Genomic DNA, 20,825 nt, shown 5'->3' with positions numbered 1-20,825 from the left:
AGAACTGACCATGTGTTAGGTCACAAAGCAAGGCTCCATATATTTACAAACATCAAAATACTGCAAAGCATCTTTCCAGACCACAAGGCCATAAAATTAGAAATCAACAATAAGAAGACCAATGAAATAAAGTTGACTACATGGACACTGAATAACACCCTGCTGAAGAGTGACTGGATAATAGCAGAAATTAAACGTGAATTCAGAAAGTTCTTGGAAACAAACCAGAACGAAAACATAACATACCAAAATCTTTGGGACACGGTGAAAGCGGTGCTGAGAGGACAATTTATTGCAATAAACGCGCACATCCAAAAAGAATGAAGAATCAAAATTAACACATTAACTCAGAATCTCTAGCAACTAGAAACAAACCAACAGCAGGAAACTACAGGCGCTGAAAGAAAAGAAATAATAAAGATCATTGCAGAAATAAATGAGATAGAAAACAGAAAAACTCTAGAAAGAATCAATAGGACAAGAAGCTGGTTCTTTGAAAGAAACCTAACAAAAGAAAAGAGGGAGAAGACACAAAAAACACACATTAGAAACCACATGGGCCATGTCACAACAGAACCAAAGGAAATCAAAAGGATCATAGCAGAATACTATGAAGAGTTGTACTCCAACAAATCGAAAACTTAGAAGAGATTAATAGATTTTTAGAAAAATATGACCTACCTAAACTCACACAGAGTGAAGTAGAAGACTTGAACAGACCCATAATAATAGAAGAAATTGACCAGGTGATCAAAAAACTTCCAACCAAAAAAAGTCCAGGTCCAGATGGCTTCACTGGTGAGTTCTACCAGATATTCAGGGAAGAGTTGTCATCAATTCTACTAAAAGTATTCCAGAATATAGAAGAGGATGGAAAACTTCCTAATACATTTTATGTAGCAAGCATAATCCTCATATCAAAACCAGGGAAGGACATCACTAAGAAAGAAAGTTGTAGACCAATGTCCCTCATGAACATAGATGCAGAAATTCTCAAGAACATCCAAGCCAACAGAATCCAGCAGCATATCAAAAAAAAAAACAAAAAAAAAACATCATGACCAAGTGGGTTTTATGAAAGGGATGCAAGGATGGTTCAACATTAGAAAAACAATCAATGTAATCCACCATATAAATAAGAAAAAGGAACAGAACCACTTGATCATATCAATTGATGCAGAAAAGATGTTTGACAAAATCCAACATCCATTCCTGATAAAAACAATCAACAAAGTAGGAATTGAAGGGAAATTCCTCAACACAATCAAGAGCATATGTATAAAACCAACAGCCTATGTTACTCTCAATGGAGAGAAACCGAAAGTCTTCTCTCTGAGAACAGGAATCAGACAAGGATGTCTTTTGTCACCACTTTTATTCAATATTGTGCTGGATGTCTTAGCCAGAGCTCTATGGCAAGATAGGGAAATTAAAGACATTCAAATTGGCAAAGAGGAAGTAAAACTCTCTCTATTTGCAGACCATATAATCCTATATATAGAAACCCTAAAAAACTCAGTAAGAAAGCTACAAGATTTAATTGGAAGATTCAGCAAAATAGCAGGATATAAGATCAACATACAAAAATCAGTTGGATTCTTCTATACCAATAACGACAGTGCTGAAAAGGAGATTAAGAAAGCAATACCATTTACAATAGCCACCCAAAGGATGAAATATCTAGGAATAAATGTAACCAGAGAAACAAAGGTCCTGTACAAAGAAAATTACAGAACACTACTATAAGAAACCAAAAGAGACTTACAAAAATGGAAGAATGTATCATGCTCCTGGATAGGAATGCTTAACACTGTGAAACTGCCCCTACTGCCCAAAGCAATTGACATATATAATGCAATCCCTATCCAGATTCCAACGACATTCTTCAAAGAGATGGAAAAAACAATTGCAAACTTTACATTGAAAGGAAAGAGACCCAGATTAAGCAAAACACTGCTTAAGAAGAACAAGGTGGAGTGTCTCTCACTCCCTGATTTCAAAATTAACTACACAGCTACAGTGGTCAAAACAGCTTGGTACTGGTATAATGAAAGATATATTGATCAATGGAACAGAATTGAGAATCCAGAAATTAACCCATGCACATACAGCCAACTGATTTTCAACAAAGTGCCTAAAAATTAAAAACTAATGTACATCAAAATATTTCATGAAAAGAGTAAAAAGGGAGCCCACAGAATGAGAAAAAATTTTTTGCATGGACACCTCAGACAAAGGACTAATTTCCAAAATATATAGGAGCCTACAACACCTCTACAAGAAAAAGACAAATAACCTAATTAAAAAATGAGCACAGGACATGAATAGACACTTCACCAAGGAGGAGATCCGGGCAGCCAACAAACATGTGAAGAAATGTTCACGATCACCAGCCATTAGAGAGATGCAACTCAAAACAACAATGAGATATCATCTCACACTAACAATGATAGCAAAGATCAAAAAAGTAGAGGACAATAAATGTTGGCAAGGATGTGGAGCGACTAGGACCCTCTTATATTGCTGGTGGGATTGCAAAATGGTCCAACCACTCTGCAAAACAATATGGTATGTCCTCAGAAGGTTGGAAAAAGAGATACCTTATGACCCAGCAATACCTCTGCTTTGTATTTAACCACAAGAAATACAAGCGATAACACGAGTAGATATATGCACACAGGTGTTCATAGCAGCACTTTTTACAATAGCAAAAAGATGGAGACAGCCTACATGCCCATCAATGGATGAATGGATAAACAAACTTTGGTGCATACACACAATGGAATATTATGCTTCCCTGAAGAATAACAAGGAACTAGCAAGCCACTGCATAACGTGGATGAACCTTGAGGATATTATGCTGAGTGAAATCAGTCAATCACAAAAGGAGAAATATTGCATAGGACTATTAAGGAGCTCTGGTAGTGTAGTGGTTATGAATCTGGCTGCGAACCTCAGGGTCAGCAGTTCGAAACTACCAGCTGTTCCACGGGAGAAAGATGAGGTGTTCTGATCCCATAAAGATTCACAGCCTCGGAAACCCTGTACAGGGTCGCTATGAGTCGGAACTGACTCCACGGCACATAACAACAACAAAACAACATTATTATAAAAGATTTTTTAAAAAGCACCCACACTAAAAGGGGAAAGAAAAAAAATTTTTTTAATCTTTTGTTTTATTGTTTGTTACCAGGGTATATGGGGTCGGGTGACATGAGAGAGAGGAAGGATGAGCACAGGGTAGGGAATAGACACAGGATAGTTTTGGGTGCAGGGGGTGTCACACTCTACAAGGGGAAGGAAAGAGGAAAAGCAAGGCAGATGGGAGAATAGCTAGGCAGGTTTACATGGGCTAAATAAGACAGAGGTAAATAACAATGTAACCACAACCGTGGAACAACTGGGCTTGTGGATTCAATGATTGAGGCATGGTGTAAATGGGTAAAACTGGCTTGGCTGTCTTTTGAATCTTAGTTTCCCTTGCCTACTATTGTAAAATAGACTCTTGAAGGGAGAGAGAGAAATAGCCAGAAACACCACCAGCCTATAACTGATTGGAATACCTAAAATGGGGCTAGAACTTGCCCAGTGAAGGAGGCTCCCTACAGAGCCTTTGCATTGCACAAGAACATAGGTGGAATCCTGATCCCCATCCAGAATCTTCTGAGGTGGGACATTTCCACTGGGAAGGACAAGCAGACCAGTCTGGAACAGCTTGAAGATACTTCTTGAAATAAAGACCAGCAGGAAAAATAAAAAACAATAACAGCAGGCCAATTGACTACTACAAGAACAAGCAAGTTGTTCCCCAGGGAGCCATCAAGGCAGGTGGTCAGGTCCCTCAAGGCAAACCCCCATCCAGAACTGAAACTCAATTGGAATACACTAGCAGCATGTGGTCCTGATGCTGTCCACATTGGTCACTGATAAGGGGAAATGGGGGGAAAACAGCAATGAAGTTGTGAGCTAAGTCCGACCACATTCAATAGACTCCTGTTAACCTGGATTGAAACCTGCTTTACCAGCAGTATGACCAGACCTGGGGACTCCTGGGCACAGGGGCAGGGACATGGCCCCAGAGGACTAGAATGGAGTGTGAAGCATCCAGCTGATATGAAATGAGGGGAGATGCACAAGAACACCCACACTTGCAGATTTGACCTGGCATCTATGGCTAGATGATCAGAACACGACTAGAGGAAGAAAGAAGAGGAACAAAAAAAAGAAAGAAAGAGTAACCCACTACAAGTGGATGAACATGACCTATGCTTGTGGATGCAGTATGACAAAGGAGCTGACAAATCTCTACATTGAGGATCATTCCTATCCCCTTGGTACAGTTGACAGGGATGGGGAACTTAGACATTGGCTACCCAAAATGGGGGCGCTACAACGGCAAGAAGTGATTGGCTTACAAGGGAACCTAGTTCCAAAGAGTACAGAGAAAGGTAGAATCTCCACTGAATTGTTTCCAACCTGTTGGGATGGGGTTAATGAATAGTGAGGGGGAAAGGACTCCTGTGGTTCAATAGGGAATGCTTGCTATCAGGTCTGACAGTGAGTGTTGGAAAGGTAATTGTAAATGTTTGGTAACATTCCAACCCTCACATTTAGTCCTGATAACAGTTATTCATTATTGTACCATAAGAGACCTATCCCCATTGCCTTTCATCACCCCTGCCCGGACAGATTTGATAACACTCAGTGGAGAGTCTACCTTCCTCCACGCCCTCTGGATCTAGGCTTTCTCTTGAAAGCTTGAAATCCAATTACTTCTTGCCTTTGTAGCTTACCCCCCACCCAATTTTGAGTAGCCCAAGCCCAAGTTGCCCATCCCTGTCTACTCTATGTATTGAGGAGGTGGGAATGATCCTCGCTATAAAGATTTGTTCCCTCTTTTGAGCTACTGCATCCATAGGTGTAGGTCAAGTTCATCAAATTTTATAAGATTTCTCTTTTTTTCCTCTTCATTCTTCTTTTAATTGAGCTCTGCTCATGCAGCCATTGAAGCCATGATGGGTATTATCAGCAAGTGAGGGTGTTCTTGTGCATATGCCCTCACTTCTTATCAGCTGAACGCTTCATTCTCCACTCTAGTCCTCTGTGGCTGTGTCACTGACTCTGGGCCCAAGACTCCCCAGGTCTTGCCACATTGCTTGCCAACCAGGTCTCCACCCAAGATTCACAGGAATCTATGAACGTGGTAGGTCTTAGCTCACAGCTTCATTGCTGTTTTTCCCTCATGTCCCCTTATTAATGACAAACTTGGTCACCAATCAGAGCGCATGTCTGTTCATGTATTCCCATTGAATCTTGGATGTGGGTTTGCCGTGAGGGGACCTTACACTTGCTTTGATGTCTCCTCGGTGAGCAACTTGCTTGTTCTTGTAGTAATTAATTGGACTGCCCTTATTTTTTATTTTTTCTGTCAGTCTTTCTTTCAAGAAGTATCTTATGTTCTTCCAGCCACTCCAGGCTGCTCTGCTTGTCCTTTCAGTGGAAATTTCCTGTCTCAGAAGATTCTGGATGGTGTTCAGGATTTCACCTTTTATCCTATGTAATGCAAAGGCTCCACAGGAAGCCTCCTTTAATGGGCACATTGTAACCCCATTTTAGGTATTTTAGTTCTTGGAGGTGCTGCCACGTATGTCAATCTCTGGTTGCGTCTTTTCTTGTTGGTTCTTAGTCCACAGAACTCCCTTTAGGATGTTTTGTGGCACAGGTTGGCTTTGGCAAAATCCCTTAGTTTCTGTTTATCTTGGAATTTTTATTATACCAAATTTGATTGATAACTTTGCTGGATAAAGGATTCTTGGTTGACAGTTTTTTTCTTTCAGAGTTTTATATATATATCCCCATTGCCTTCTTGCTTGCATGGTTTCTGCTGAGAGATCCGAGCTTAATCTGAGTTGCTTGCCTTTTTATGTAACACTTCTTTTTTCCATAGTTGCTTTCAGGATTGTATCCTAATGTTTGATTTTGGAGAGCTTGATTATGATATGTCTCAATGATTTTCTTTTGGGGTTTATCCTTCCTGGGGTTCATTGAATGTTTATCTTTTAACTTTTCAAGAATTAGAGAAATTTTCTTCCAGTTGCTCCTGTACTATCTTTTCTGTGGACTTGTGTGATTCTTCCTGTTCTGGAATGACAATAATTCTTGTTATTCCTCTTTATGTTGTCCAACATGAATCTTAGACCTTCTTTGGATTTTTTATCCTTTCTTCTACTTGTTCTTCTATCTTATTGAGAGATTTGCCCTCCAGTTTCACTAGTTCTGCTTTCCGTCTCTTCAGTTCTACTCCTTTGCCCTTTCCGTGTATCATCTATTTCTGATATTCTATTATTAATCATTTGCACCTCTTTCTGTAGGGTTTGAATTGTTTCTAATGCTCTATCTCATTTGATTGTTTCTGTAGTGCTTTCCAGATTTCTTCCTTGTTGTTCTCAACACCATTGTACAGTGTTTTGAAACATTTTATAATCATTTTTCTGAATTCCTTCTCAGGCTTTTCCAAGGCCTGCCCTCCTTCCAGAATACAGTCCAGGTCTACCTCTAGGTTATTTGTGTCAGACATTTTATCTTGTTTCTGGACATGTGCTGATATAATCATATGTTTTTCCTTTGGGGACATGTTTAGTGTTTAGCTATGGCCTTAATACTTAATTGAGTCTGTGATTTGATATTTTTTATGCTTCCTGATTGTCTCCAGGTAGATGTGATCAGGCGGTGGCCTTCCCTTTTCACTTTTCTTATTGCTTAACTCAGAGAACTTTCATAGGTGTCTGCTTCCCTGGTGTGTATGGCAGTTGGTATTGGTTCTTGCCTGGATTGTGTGGCTTTATAGGGTGTGATTGTTAACTATATGGCAGAAATTTCTGTCCCTTTTTGGGTAGTATAGGGAGAGAAAGAGCCCCCTAGAGGTAAAAGGGGAACAAAAACAAAACACAGAACTGAAGAAAAATAAAAACAACAGCAAAAAAGGAAGGAAAAGGAAAAGAAAGATTAACCCCCTCCCCCCAATAAAACAAAACAAAAAAACAGTTTGGATACTGTAGTCTATAATCTCGGAAAAAGGACAGGCAAGATAGAAAAAAGAAAGAAAGAAAGAAATCTGTAGCCTAATATGAGAATGCTTTAATGCCCTCTTTCAGCTTCGTACCTTCAGGGCTGTATGATAAATTTCAAGATGCCATTGCTGGTTGTTATGCTATATCTCAGTATTTAATTTTCGGCCTGTTTTGTATATAAACTCTGTCCCTCTCCACACACCCCCGTTCTGGTCTTTTCCCTATTAATAAATAGTTCAGGGCTGGCTGTGGCTGTTTTGACCTGCCTGCTTGTAGTGTAGTAGTTATGCAACGGGCCGCCAAGCCCAAAGCTGGCAGCTCGAAACCACTAGCTGTTCTGTAGGAGAAAAACTAGTCCCTCTGCTCCTGCAAAGATTCATAGCCTCGGAAGGCCCGCTTAGGATCTGTGTGCATTCGTGGTGAAAGAACTCTCCAGTGGTGGGGGGTGGGCGTGTCTACTGGCTCAGGCACCACCTCTAGTCACCCGAATGGAGGTGCCCAGACAGTTAGAGGCCAATGAACAAATACCAAAAAAAAAAAAAAAAAAAAAAATCAGAACAAAGCAAAATCAAACAGAGAATAACGTCACCTTAGCTCCGAGATTCCCACCGTCATTAATTCCCGGTGGGTCTGCTTGCTTCCCCACCTGGTCCTGCTGTTTGGTCTCTCCCAAGTTGTCGGCTCTTGGCATTGAGTTTGGCAAATTCTAAAGTCCAAGATTTCTTTTCTTCAGATGATCTCTAAATTCTGATGAGATATATTCAAGGTCATATTTTGGCTCTCATAGACTTGTTTTCATTTTCTTCGGCATCAGTCTGAATTTGCATATGAGCAATTGATGGTCTGTTCCACTCTTCCCCTGACCTTATTTTGGTTGATGATATGGAGCTTTTCCACAGATTTAGTCAATTTGATTTCTGTGTATTCCATCTGGTGAGGTGTAGTCATCTCTTATGCTGTTTAAAAGGGGTATTTGAAATGAACAAATCATTGGTTTTGCAGAATTCTATAATGCGATCTCCAGCCTTATTTCTATCACAGAAGCCATATTTTCCAATTTCTGATCATTCCTCTTTGATTTCCAACCTTTGCATTCCAATCACCAGTGATTATCAATACAGCTTGATGGCATGTTTGATCTGTTTCAGACTGAAGAAGTTGGTAGAATTCTTCTATTTTATCCTCACTGGCTTTAGTGGTTGGTGCATAAATTTGAGTAATAGTGTTAACTGGTCTTCCCTGTAGGCACATGGATATTATCCTATCACAGACAGCATTGTACCTCATGACAGATGTTCCTTTTGATGATGAATGCAAGCCATTTCTCTTCAATTTGTCATTCCTGGCATAATCAACCATGTGATTGTCAGATTCAAAATGGCCAATACCAGTCCATTTCAGCTCACTAATACCTAGGATATTGATGGTTATGCTTTCCACTTCATTTTTGACAATTTCTAATTTTCCTAGATTCATACTTCTTACATTCCATGTTCTAGTTATTAATGGACATTTACAGCTGTTTCTCTTAATTTTTAGTTGTGCCCCATTCATGTCATCACGGTCAGTTCTACTTTGAGGAGGCAGCTCTTCCCCAGTCACATTTTGAGTGCCTTCCAACCTGAGGGATTCATTTTCCGGCACTATATCTGACAATGTTTCACTGCTATTAATAAGGTTTTCAGTGATTAAATATTTAGAAATAGTTTGTTTCTCCTTTTTCCTAGTCTATCTTCGTCTGGAAGCTCATCTGAAACCTCTCCACCATGAGTGACCCTGCTGGTATTTAAAATACCTGAGGCATAACTTCCAGAATCACAGAAACACACAAGCCACCACAGTACAACAGACTGACAGACATGTGATGGTTAAAGACATTATGCTAAGTGAAATAAGTTAGTCACAAAAGTACACATACAGTTATGACCTTACTGATATAAAAAAAAACAAGTAGAAACAAATGTATAGACCAAAGTTTTTTAATGGTTACCAGTGGTGGAAGGAAAGAGGAAAAGGGAGTCTTTGCTTTGGGGGTCACTGAGTTTCTGTTAATCATGGTGTAATAATTTGGAAACATATTGAGATGATGGTTGTATGACATGATGAATATAATCAATGTCATTGAATTGTATGTATAAATATTGTTGAATTAGCAAACAGGTTTTTTTTTAGTTGTTTTTTGTTTTTAACCACAGTAAAACACCTGTTAAAAAATACCAAATCGGGCTAAACCAATGTACAATCCTGGCCAGTAGCATACTAGAAAACAATAGAAAATTATGGTTAAATTATTTTATGCAGTAAGGATTTCCTTAAGTCTTATTGTAGCATGAAATACACAGGTAGGAAGTACCTCTTTAGGGCTCCAATTCTGTTTTTAGGTTGCTTAATCAGTTAGTAACAGCCATATTCTTGTCTCAGATAAGCCACTGTTTACTAGTAAAGTTCCTGTCTGGGAAACAAGGCACTTGAACCAAATCCGTGCTTGCCAGCAGGAAGTGAAAAAAAGCATGGATACTGAATTAGCAGCCAGCAGATTTGTCTAACAGACTGACTTAGGGGAATGGGTTGTATGTGGGATTGGGATGGGGAAGGGGACTGGGTGGGCTGTTAAACTTCCTTTATTTATTTATTTATTTTAAGGCAGGATGGAAAACAAATAGGACAGTTATTCTTCCTGGGTGGGCAGATTATGTGTTTAATTGTTATTTTATGTGGATTTCTAGGTCTTTTTTAAATTTTCAAAGAAATTGATTTATACACAGCAGAATATACATCAATTTAACAATTTCTACATGTGCAATTCACTGACATTGATTACAGTTGAATTGTGCAACCATTCTCACCTTCTTTTCTGTGCTGTTCTTCTCTCTTTACATAAACTGTTTGTCTCTAGGTTTTCTATGTATGTTTTACATTGCTGTTGTCAGTTTGATCCCACATAGATAGCTTTTACAAGAGCACAATGCTCAAGACAGACATTCTTTACTAGTTGACTGTTTGATTTTAAGAAGACATTAGTGTATATTTTATGACAAATGTTGAGATAACAGCTATATATAAAGTGACAATCCTAAATTTTATTTCGTTTCAGGTGAATGGTGATATTCCACCTCGGTTAAAAAAAAGTGCTCATGAAATCATCCTGGACTTTATCAGATCAAGACCTCCTCTAAATCCAGTATGTAATTTGACACATTCCTCTTGATTGGGGACTACATATGATTCAGTCTCTTTTAGAATATCGTTTTTGGAACTCAGTTCTGCATAGTGATTTCTACACTCCGTTGTTTTCTCAGAATCAAGAAGCACAACTGTGTAAATCACATTCTAATGTCACAAAATAATATTTAAAAGTATTCACTGAAAGACTGCCGTTGTTGTTAAGTGCCGTCGAGTCGATTCTGACTCATAGCAACACTGTACAGGGTTTCCGAGGAGCAGCTGGTGAGCTTGAACCACCGACCTTGCAGTTCAAATGGCTTTGCAGTCTGGCTCATTAAGGATGTTTTAATTCAAAAGGACTTGATTATGGTATAAAATCAAGCCAAATGCCTTCTATAATGGATAAATTTAGTGTTGTTGTTTTTAAGTGCTGTCAAGTCTTTTCCTACTCATAGCAACCCTGTATAAGGTTTTTGAGGAGTGCCTGGTGGTTTTTTAACCGCCAACCTTGTGGCTGAAACTGACCTTGCAGCTTAGCGTCTTATCCTATAGTGCCACACTAGGACTTTATTTATGTTCTCAAAATGGATTATCCTTCCAGTTTACTTAATTTAATCTTCTTGATTAAATTGTCATATTGATCCTATTTCAAAATAATTCCATCCTGCTGCACATCTACTTTGATAGTAATTGTCTGAGCCCTGATTTCCTCAACTATAGAAAAAAGATGATCATGATTAGCTCAGAAGGCTGTGTTGAGTTACTCAGAAATTCAAAGACAACAATTGCTGTCAGTTGCCATTAAGACAATTCTGACTTAGTAACTCCATGTGTGCAAAACAGAAGTGCTACTTAGTGTTTTCAAAAGTGTGACGCTGTTGGATAAGCACTCAACTTCAAGGTTGGTTTGAACTGCAAGGTTTAAACTCACCAGCTGCTCCTCAGAAACCTTATACAGGGTCGCTATGAGTTGGAACCGACTCAGTGACACTTAATAACAACAATTTTTAGCAGTTTTATTAAAGGTATAGTTCTGTGCCCTATATTCTAGCACAACAGAAAACACATTGAAATTGAAGCTATACTTTATCATTACTATTATTGTCTTTAGGCCAACTGGGTAGTGTAAAGAGTCAAGGGCTGAGAGTTTGTGTACTAGCTGAAAGGTTGGTGGTTTGGACCCGGCCAGAGGTGTCTTGCAAGACAAACCTGATTATTTGCTTCTGAAAGGATGTTGTTGTTGTTGTTAAGTGCCATGAGTTGGTTCCAAACCATTGCGACCCTGTTTAGGGTTTCTGAGGAGCAGCTAGTGGGTTTGAACCGGCAACCTTGAAGTTCAAACTGACCTTGCATTCCAGTGCATTATCCTGCAGTGCCACACCAGGACTCTGTAAAGTTAGTTGATCATATGACTTAAGTCACTCTGAAATCCAGTAATATCCCTATTGTTTTGCAAATCTTTATATTTATGACTTGTAAAATGGTCTTTTAAGTGCGGGTAACATTTCAAGCAATGAAATATAATTTCATAATACAATATGAATAGAATTCTGTAAAAATAATTTGAATAAAGCCTTTAGCAATTACTTTTTATTTTTAAGGTCTCAGCCAGAAAACTAAAACCCACCCCACCACGCCCACGGAGCCTCCATGAAAGAATATTAGAAGAAATCAAAGCTGAAAGAAAGCTGCGGCCCATCTCACCAGAGGAGATTAGGCGCAGTCGACTTGGTGAGTCCACTGCTTATTACATTTCTATTCTAGAACCACCTACTTAGAAAACTGTATACAGTCAGTCCATTGAGAATATGGGTGCAAAGGAAAGATATTCCATGGCGTTCTTAATTCTTATTTATTTATTTCCTTTTGTCTTTAAAATTTTTCCCCTCTCCATTTCCATTATCTTCTTGTTTCCTTTTCTATCTCCTGCTCACACATGCCCTCAAACTTACCTAGAATTTCTTCTTCTTTTTCCCCAACTTTTTACTGTGAATTGAGTGAAGGTTTACAGAACAGATCATCGTTTTAACATTCAACAAATCATATACTTTGCTTCATTATATGGTTGCAATCCTCCCTGTATACCAAAAGTTAACAATATCTGCCTCTATTCACATTAATTATTGCATTTCTCCCTGTGTCTCCCGCTACCTTCATTTTTCCTCTGCTAACCTCTCTCTTGTTGTTTATTACCTTCCCTGTCACTAACATTAATATCTGTCTACCCTCTAGCCCATGAGTAATTTATCCTCCTCCCACCTCAAACCATCATAGATTATTTCTTTTATCAAGAAAAGTTGTTTATTTATTTGTTTGCTTGTTTTTTACAATATTAGTCCCATATAATATTTGTCATTTTGTGATTGACTCTGGCAGCATAGTGGTTACAAGTCAGGCTACTAACCTCAAGAAGAGCAGTTTGAAACTATCAGCAGTCCCGCAGGGAAAGATGAGGCTTTCTGCTCCCATAAAGATTTGTTGTTATTATTAAGTGCTGTCAAGTTCATTCTGACCCATAGTGACCCTGTAATGATTTACAGCTTAGGAAAACCTATACAGGGTTGCTATGAGTTAGACCCAACTCCAAACAACTTTCACTTAGCATAATGTCTTCTAGGTTCAACCATGTTGTGAGGTTGTTCAACCATGTTGTGAGATTCATTATTATTTTTCAGCATTTTGTAGTATTCCATTGTGTGTATGAACTAAAGTTTGTTTAACCATTCTGTTGGTGGGCATTTATCTATCTCCATCCTTTTAATATGTTTTTTGTAGACAGCATATTGAAGGATCCTGTTTTCTTATCCATTCTGCTCTTAATGTCTCTTGACTGGTACATTTACTCCATTTACATTCAGTATAATTATCAATAGGTATGAATTGATTGCTCTCATTTTTCTGGGGTTTTCTTTTTTTTGTGTGTGTATGGTGTTGCTGGATTCTTTGTTCCACATAATTTTCTATGCTGAGTTCATTTTGTTTGTGGGTTTTCTTTTCTGTTGTGTTAAAGTTTACTTTCTGTTTTTTAAAAAAATCTTAATGTGCAGAGGTATTCGTTTTCTATGAGGTTACCCAGTAATTTATTATTTTTTCCCTGATTAAAACAGTCTGTATATACACTGTTCCCTATTTTGTAGTTAACTTCATTATACATTGATATCTCTGGTTCCCTATTTTCAGTTGTGTAGGTTTGGTTTACTTAAAATATTCTCGTATCTGGATTGAGTTATGGGTATGTTGTCATGTAATCTTAGGTTGTTGTCTGCTGTTATTGGTTCTCAGTCCAAAGAACACCTTTAAGCATGTTTTGTAAAGTTGGTCTGATCATTTCAAGTTCATTTGACTTCTGTGTATAAAGAAATGACCTAAATTCCTTATCATATTTGAGAGACAGTTTTGCTGGGTATATGATTCTTTGTTGGAAATTTTTTTCTTTCAGAGCTTTGTATATGTCTTCTCATTGCCTTGTAGCCTGCATGGTTTCTGCTGAGAAATCAGAGCTTAGTCTTATTGATGCTGCTTTGTAGGTAACTTTTCATTTTTCCTTGATCTGATTTCAGGATTCTTTCTTTGTCTTTGATTTTGGAAAGTTTGGTGATTTTCTTTTGAGATCTATCCTGTTTGGGGTTCTTTCAGGTTCTTGTACAAGAGTGAGTCAAAAAGTATCTGTACTCTGGCTGTAGAACTTATTTTTATGTACTTTTAGAAAAGACAAATATATAATTTTTGACATAATCTCCTTGCTTTTCAATATAATTTGTCCATCTGTCGACAAATTTTTGTATTCCCTTATTAAAAATGTTTTAGGCTGAGCTTCGAGCCACAGATGCACTGCTATCTTCACTTCTTCATCAGAAGTCCTTGAAGAATGGCTTTCAGGGGACCAAACAGTTAAAAGTCTGAGGGAGCAGGATTAAGACTTTAGGGATGATGCTTTAGCACCTCAAAACAAAGTTTTTGCAGTGTGTCAACAGTGTGGGTTAGAGGTGTTGGAATTTGCATTGTCGTGCAAGATCACAATACCCTTGGATAGCATTCCTCTGCATTTCTTCCAAAATTTGGCTTCACCTCTTAAGTGAGCATCTCACTATAATGAGCACTGTTGATTGTTGGACCTTTTTGCTGATAGTGTTCCAATACTGGCCCTTGAGAATCCTAGAAAACTGTAATCATCAATTTTCCAGCTGATGGTTGAATTTTGAATTTTTTCTTGGTCAGTGATGTTTCCATTCCATATTCTGCCATTTACTCTCAGTCTCATAGTAATAAATCCATGTCTTGTCACTATAAATGTTTTCTTTTAAGCAAGTTTTACCTTCCTTTGATTATGGGTCCAAATTTTGTTTGCAGATGTCCAAACGCTTCTGTTTATTCTCTTCTATGAATTGTTTCAGTAACCACCTCACACAAACTTTTCAGAACCCATGTCTGTCATGGATTCTTTCACAGGCAGATTGACTGGCAAATGAGTTGTTACATAATTTACTGAGTCATTTCACATGCATGCTCAATGTTTTCATCACCCATGAACATGGAAGGGCATTGCAATATAACCAGAATGCAGATCATTTTTGGCTCACCCTTATTTGCTTATCTTCTCATCTTTCATTGTATTAGGGAAGTTTCCTTCCAACAATTCTTAACAGTTTTCATTGTCTCTTCCTGCTCTAGAATTCCAATCACACGTAAGTTGTTCCTTTTCATGGCGCCCCATATAACTCTTAGGCTTTCTTTGGATTTTTTCATTCTCTTTCTGATTTCTCTTCTAGTATACTAGTATTGAGAGATTTATTCCAAGTTCACTAAATCGGGCTTCTGTTGCTATGAATCTTCTATGTTGCCCTTTCAATGATGTATTCTCCATTTTGGAGATCTTAGTATTAATCTTCTAGATTGCAGGTTTTGTATTGCTGCTGCAAAGTTAGCATTTATTTTTGTCTGCTTGTTCTTCTCGTATTTTCCTGAATCTTTCTAAAGTTTGTTCTGTGTTCTACTTTCTACTTGCTTTCCTTTATCTTCATGTCAATCCATTGAAGATACCAAAATACCATTCTTTTAGATTCTTTTTCAGTTAGTTCCATTACCTTTTTTTCTCAGAAATGTTTTCTGTCTTTGCATCTTGGTCATTCGTTTGAGCCCTTCTTTCTTGTTTCTTCATGTGAGCTAAAATTGTCTGTTGTCTACAGGATTTTGTGAGGTTGTCGTATTTGTAAAAATGAATAGTGCAATTGTTGCACCCACAGGCGAGAAATCTCTGGTGGACTCCTCCAATCAAGGAGCTCATGAGAAGGGATGTGACAGCAGATTCCCTGGCCCTAAATGGAGTTCCTATTGGCTTCATTGTTATCTATGTTCAGGGCACTCAATACAGAAGTCATTTATGGGGGACCTTGATGGAGTTGGTTTCAGTGTCTGTTAGGACCACAGGCAGATGGGGTCAGGGTAACTATTTAAATGCTGGTCTGGCGGCTCTGTGGACTTTATAGGTCTAGAACCAAGCCTACCTGAATTCAGTCACCAAAGCAAAACACAAAAGCATTGCAGCCAGTCCCCAACTCTCTGGTGTGGCTCCCAGCCATGTGGGTCCTAACTTTTGGAAAGCATGGTCTGAGCTGGGGTGGATGAGAGTGAGAGCTGGCCACACCTCTGGTCACCAGGGAAGTGTGGGGCAAAAGAAGTAATAGTACCTTTCCTGTCACCCACACAAATCTACTCTGCCAGACATCCCTCCGCTACCAAAGCTGTATGCCAGAATTTTCATTGCTGTCTGGTTTTTTTTTTTTTTTTTTTTAATTCTTCATCTACACCTCAATATAAACACATCAGTTTTTCTTCTGCATTCTTTTGCCATTGTCCAACTTTCTAATTATTTGTCTATACAATTCTAGAATAATATAAACTTATGTGTGGTAACAACCAATCAGTGGTATATTTTAATGAGGAAGGGAATGAGAGGAGGAGATTACAAAGGATCACAAGAAAGTTCTCATGCTTTTTTGAAACTGTAGTTTTAGTTTCACCAAAATTTTCTTGTCTTAGTCAATATGTATGTAAAACAAGTAACCCTAGAATCTGGGCTATATGAAAAAGAATGACATTAGTGTGGAGAAAGAGTCTTTAACAACCTGAAATATGGAAATGACACAATCTTGTTTGATAAAAGTGAACAGTGACTTAAATAAAATGGATAACACCCAACTTAAGGAAACAAGCATCCTCATAGCAGAACCATGGGGCAACATCATGATAAAGAAAGAAAATATTGAAGTTGGCAAAATTTTTAATTTTACTTGGATCAACAATCAGCACCCATAGACACAAAAGTCAAGAAATCAAAGAACATATTTGAATATGCCAAAAGATCTCTTAAAAGTGCCAAAAAGTAAAGTCATCACTTGGATGAATTAGGTGCTCCTGATCCAAGCCATAATATTTTCAGTTTCCATACATACGTGTAGAAACTGGACAATGATTAAGAAAGACTGAAGATGAATTGACATATTTTAACTGTGGTTTTGGAAAAAAGTCTGAATAAATCTTTTATGAAGGAAGTACAGCCAAATGTTTCTTGAAAGGGAGGATGATGAGATTTCATTTTGCTTACTTTGGACACACCATCAGGTGGGACCAATCCTTGTAAAAGAACATGTTTGGTAAATTAGTGGGTCAGAGGAAAAGAAGGAGACCCTAATTAGATGGATTGCATAGTGTCTTCAACAATTGACACAAACATACCTATAGTTATGAGTAAGGTGCAGAACTGAGTAATATTTTATTCTGTTGTACATGAGGTTGCTACTTATTGGAATGGACCCAACAGTGTGTAACAGCAACAAGAGAATTTTATAAAATGAACTATATTTTCAAGGGGAAAAAAATCCTGCAAAGAATTGAGCTTGGTATTAAAATATTTTTAAATCTAAGATTTGGTAAAACATTGTTCTTTGGGCAAGATATACAAGTGTCTCTGAACTCTGATATCCTCATAATACAAAAAAGACTTTCTAGAATAGTGTGGAATCAATCTACCATGAATACATTGTTTTAGAAAAATTACAGTAAGGTAGGTAAAATTATTTGAAATCCAATATTAATTCTCACCTAACTATTATCAATGTTTTTGACTAGTCAACTTTATTAATAATAATAAACAATTTAATATAAATTTCAAATGTTAAAAATAAATATGCAATGCAATTTTGTTATTCTCATTAAGCACTTTTTAAGGATTTCTGTTAACAAAAGAAACATATTTGTTGCCTCCTTTTAGATAATGTTAGTTTTGTTTAAAAGTTAGAAATTCTTTATAATAGCATGCTAGATCCATTTGAGATATTTGAAAACTTTACTTATCAGTTGCTTTAAATATTTTCCAAATTTTCTAGGCATACAAATATCTATATTTGAATGTACTATTCATTTATTCTTTTTTATTAGATCTCAAATAATTAAATAAATATGAAAATAAAGTTCTTGTCCTTTTAAAAATTAAAACTGTTCTATATCAAATATGACCTTGAAATGTGTTTATTTTTTCCAGTGAAAACATTGTTCGTAATTCTCAAGTATCATAGTTTTTCTATCCATTAGTTTAAAAAACATTTCCATCAAGCACACACTTAAAGGGGGTTCTAACCTTACAGTAATGCATAGCTCATAAATACACTGAATAGCAACAGAAATTATGTAAAACAAACAAACATATGACATTCATGGGGTTGTCTCATGACTTTTTTAAATGAGAAATTATATACACATTTATTTTAAAAGGATACTCATTGGTATTTCTGTTAGAACTATAATAGATAATTAAGAGAACATGGTTACATGGTCTTTTATACTTAGTATTTAAAATTTTTTTTTAAGTAAAATGTAGTATTTATTTATTCTTCCTAACCTTGTTTTCTTTTTTTAAATAAATCTACAGTTTTATTTATTTATTTATTTTTTAAATCTACAGTTTTAATTATGAAATTCAACATCCTTTTTTTTTTTTTTAATTTTATTAGGTCTGCCAACTTTGAAAAAACAACAACAAACTTTTTATTGTGAATTAAGTGAATTCGCAATAGAGGAGATCATTAGTTTTACATTCAACAAATCTTATACTTTGCTTCATTTCATGGTTGCAATTCCCTCCATGCACCAACAGTTAACAGCATTTACCTGGATTCACTTTAACTACTGCCTTCCTCCCTGTGTCTCCTGGCACCCCCATCTGTCCTCTGACAACCTTCCTCCAGTTTTATATTGCCTGCACTGTCACCCATGACAATGCATGTCTTCCTTTTAGCACATGAGCTGCTTCCTCCTCCCCCCATAGCCATCATGGGTTGTTTCATTTATCAAGAAACCCCATCCCACCCCCTTTTTTTAAATGTAAAGACAAACAAACAAAAAAGCCACAGAGAAATATATAATTGTTTAAGCAACCAGAATGCAAATTCTGGAAGCCAGCCTCCTGGTCACCAGCACACAACCTCTCTCTTCCCATGAGTTACTAGAGTCCTCAGCTGCTCAGTCTCTCCGTAATATCACATCTGCCTCCATCTTTGGTGTCGCTGCTTCTCTGGTTGGGGTCCCAAGTTCCACTCATGCTCTTCTCTCTTGATGGTCCTAGAGTCCTCTGTTCCTAGAATGTAAGATTCCTACCCTTTTGTTACACATCTGCCTTTACAGTTGAGATGATCACAGTTAGTCATGATTGCAGTTACTCACTACTTTGGTGTCTGTTTTATTTGGTCTGTCATATCTTTGTTGTGGAGGGTCCATTTAGTGTATTCCTAGTCATCTGTCTTGCCATAAGTCCCCTAATATTTATTCTGGATGATTATAGGATTGGACATTTTTTCTTTTAGCAGCATTGACTGCACATGTGAGCTTCATAGCAAAATTAAAAGAAAACTGTTTCTAGAATGTGTTTCTAGAATAATCTTTTTACCTCTTTATGCATTAGTTTCTTCATCAACAGGAAAATAATAATTCTTGTCCTACCTACAGTATGCTTTGATATAAAAATTAGATAGGATCATGGTAAAGGTCATTTTCATATTATGTTGTAAAACAATAGATGATCAAGTTTCTACTTGTTCCTACTATAAGTTACTTCAAGTCTCTATCATCTATGGGCTTAAAGATAAGGTATTATGTAGTGAAAGCATTATTATATGATATAATTTCACTGCTTCCAAGACTTTCGTAATATTAATTACTTTAATTGTTTTTAATGTATGTTATAATGTGTATAGGAGCCCTGGTGATGCAGTGATTAAGCACTTGACTGCTAACCTAAACATTGGTGATTTAGAACCCCAACTATTCTGTGGAGAAAAGATGTGACAGTCTGCTTCTGTAAAGATTACAGTCTTGGAAACCGTATAAGGCAGTGAGTTTGGTTTGGATTTAATATTGTATGTAGAACTATAGTGGGACAGTGGTTAACTGCTCAACTACTAATGAGAAAGTTTGTGATTTGAAATAACCAGCTGCTCTGCAGAAGAAAGATGTGGCAGAGTGCTTCCATAAAGCACTTTGAAGCATAAAGCACTTGAAAGCCCTCTGGGCATTTCTACTCTGTTGTGAAGGGTTGCAATACATTGGAATGGACTCAACAACAATGGATTTTTAGATAATGTGTATACTTTAATATATACATACAGACTTAATGTGTGCCCCCATTGACTTTGATATATAGCAAGTCATGTTACAAAATGTTTAGAAGCATTTCTATTTACACGACTGCATGAATAATTCTTTTAGTAAGAGCAGCACAATTCTGGTCCCTGTGAGTTGGAAGTTAACAGATAACCTAATTGTTTGCCTTTTCTGACATGCTTTACCACTCCATAGTGCTTTATATCAGTCACCACTCCTCCCTTTCCTCAAGTCTCAGGGTTCTGTAACATCTTGTAACGTCTCATAAAACATAGTTTTCAAAAGAAATGGCTCACACATTTATGGAAGCTGGCAAGTCCCAAATCTGTAGTTCAGAGATGTGTTTGGAGGAATCTTCTCACTCATGTAGTCTCAGGACCTGAGGAACCCAAATCAGGAGATCAGATGATAGGCTTTTGATGCCTGAGGTTACGGGAGCTACTCAATCAGGTCAGCTGATAGGCTGAAACTCATAAACTGGAGGTCAGACATAATGAACCAGGTGTACGATCTAGGGCATGAAGCAAGCTTCTCCAAAGCAGTCTTATAAATTGGAGTGAAACCATGTTCCCAATGGAAACTTGAGAGTATTAATTAGAATCACACCCTCTAGTAGTGTTAGCGTATCCTTCATCCTTAGTTCCACTCTAATCTTTACTCCTTAGTCCCACCTTAACTTTTACCCCTTAGCAACTCAGGCAAGAACCAAAACCCAGGCAAGAACCAATACCAACTGCCATATAGCAGGAACCAAAACCCAGGCAAGAACCAATACCAACTGCCATATAGCAGGAAAACAGACAACACCTGTGAAAGTTACCCTGAGTTGAACAATAAGAAGAGTGAAAAGGGAAGCCCACATCCTGATCACATCTTCCTGGAAGCAATCAGAAAGCATAAAAAATACCAAAACACATACTCAATTAAGTATTAAGG

The 20,825-nt window shown here is 37.4% G+C and overlaps 1 protein-coding gene across 1 annotated transcript in view; it reads left to right on the top strand.

The window, feature by feature from the left end:
- The window catches only part of SPIRE1 (spire-type actin nucleation factor 1), a gene marked incomplete at its 5' end in the record, with an annotated part of 311,924 nt that overhangs the window by 176,331 nt on the left and 114,768 nt on the right, over window positions 1-20,825 (top strand). Inside the window, 2 exons of the mRNA XM_006876930.1 lie at window positions 10,165-10,251; window positions 11,837-11,966. Coding sequence (XP_006876992.1) covers window positions 10,165-10,251; window positions 11,837-11,966 — 217 coding nt within the window. The remainder of the gene's footprint in view (window positions 1-10,164; window positions 10,252-11,836; window positions 11,967-20,825) is intronic.

This window comes from Chrysochloris asiatica, unplaced genomic scaffold, assembly GCF_000296735.1.
Source record: "Chrysochloris asiatica unplaced genomic scaffold, ChrAsi1.0 scaffold00429, whole genome shotgun sequence".
NCBI classification, from domain to species: Eukaryota; Metazoa; Chordata; class Mammalia; order Afrosoricida; family Chrysochloridae; genus Chrysochloris; species Chrysochloris asiatica.
Note: the sequence above shows the minus strand (reverse complement) of the source record. Positions and strands in the feature narration are given on the sequence as shown.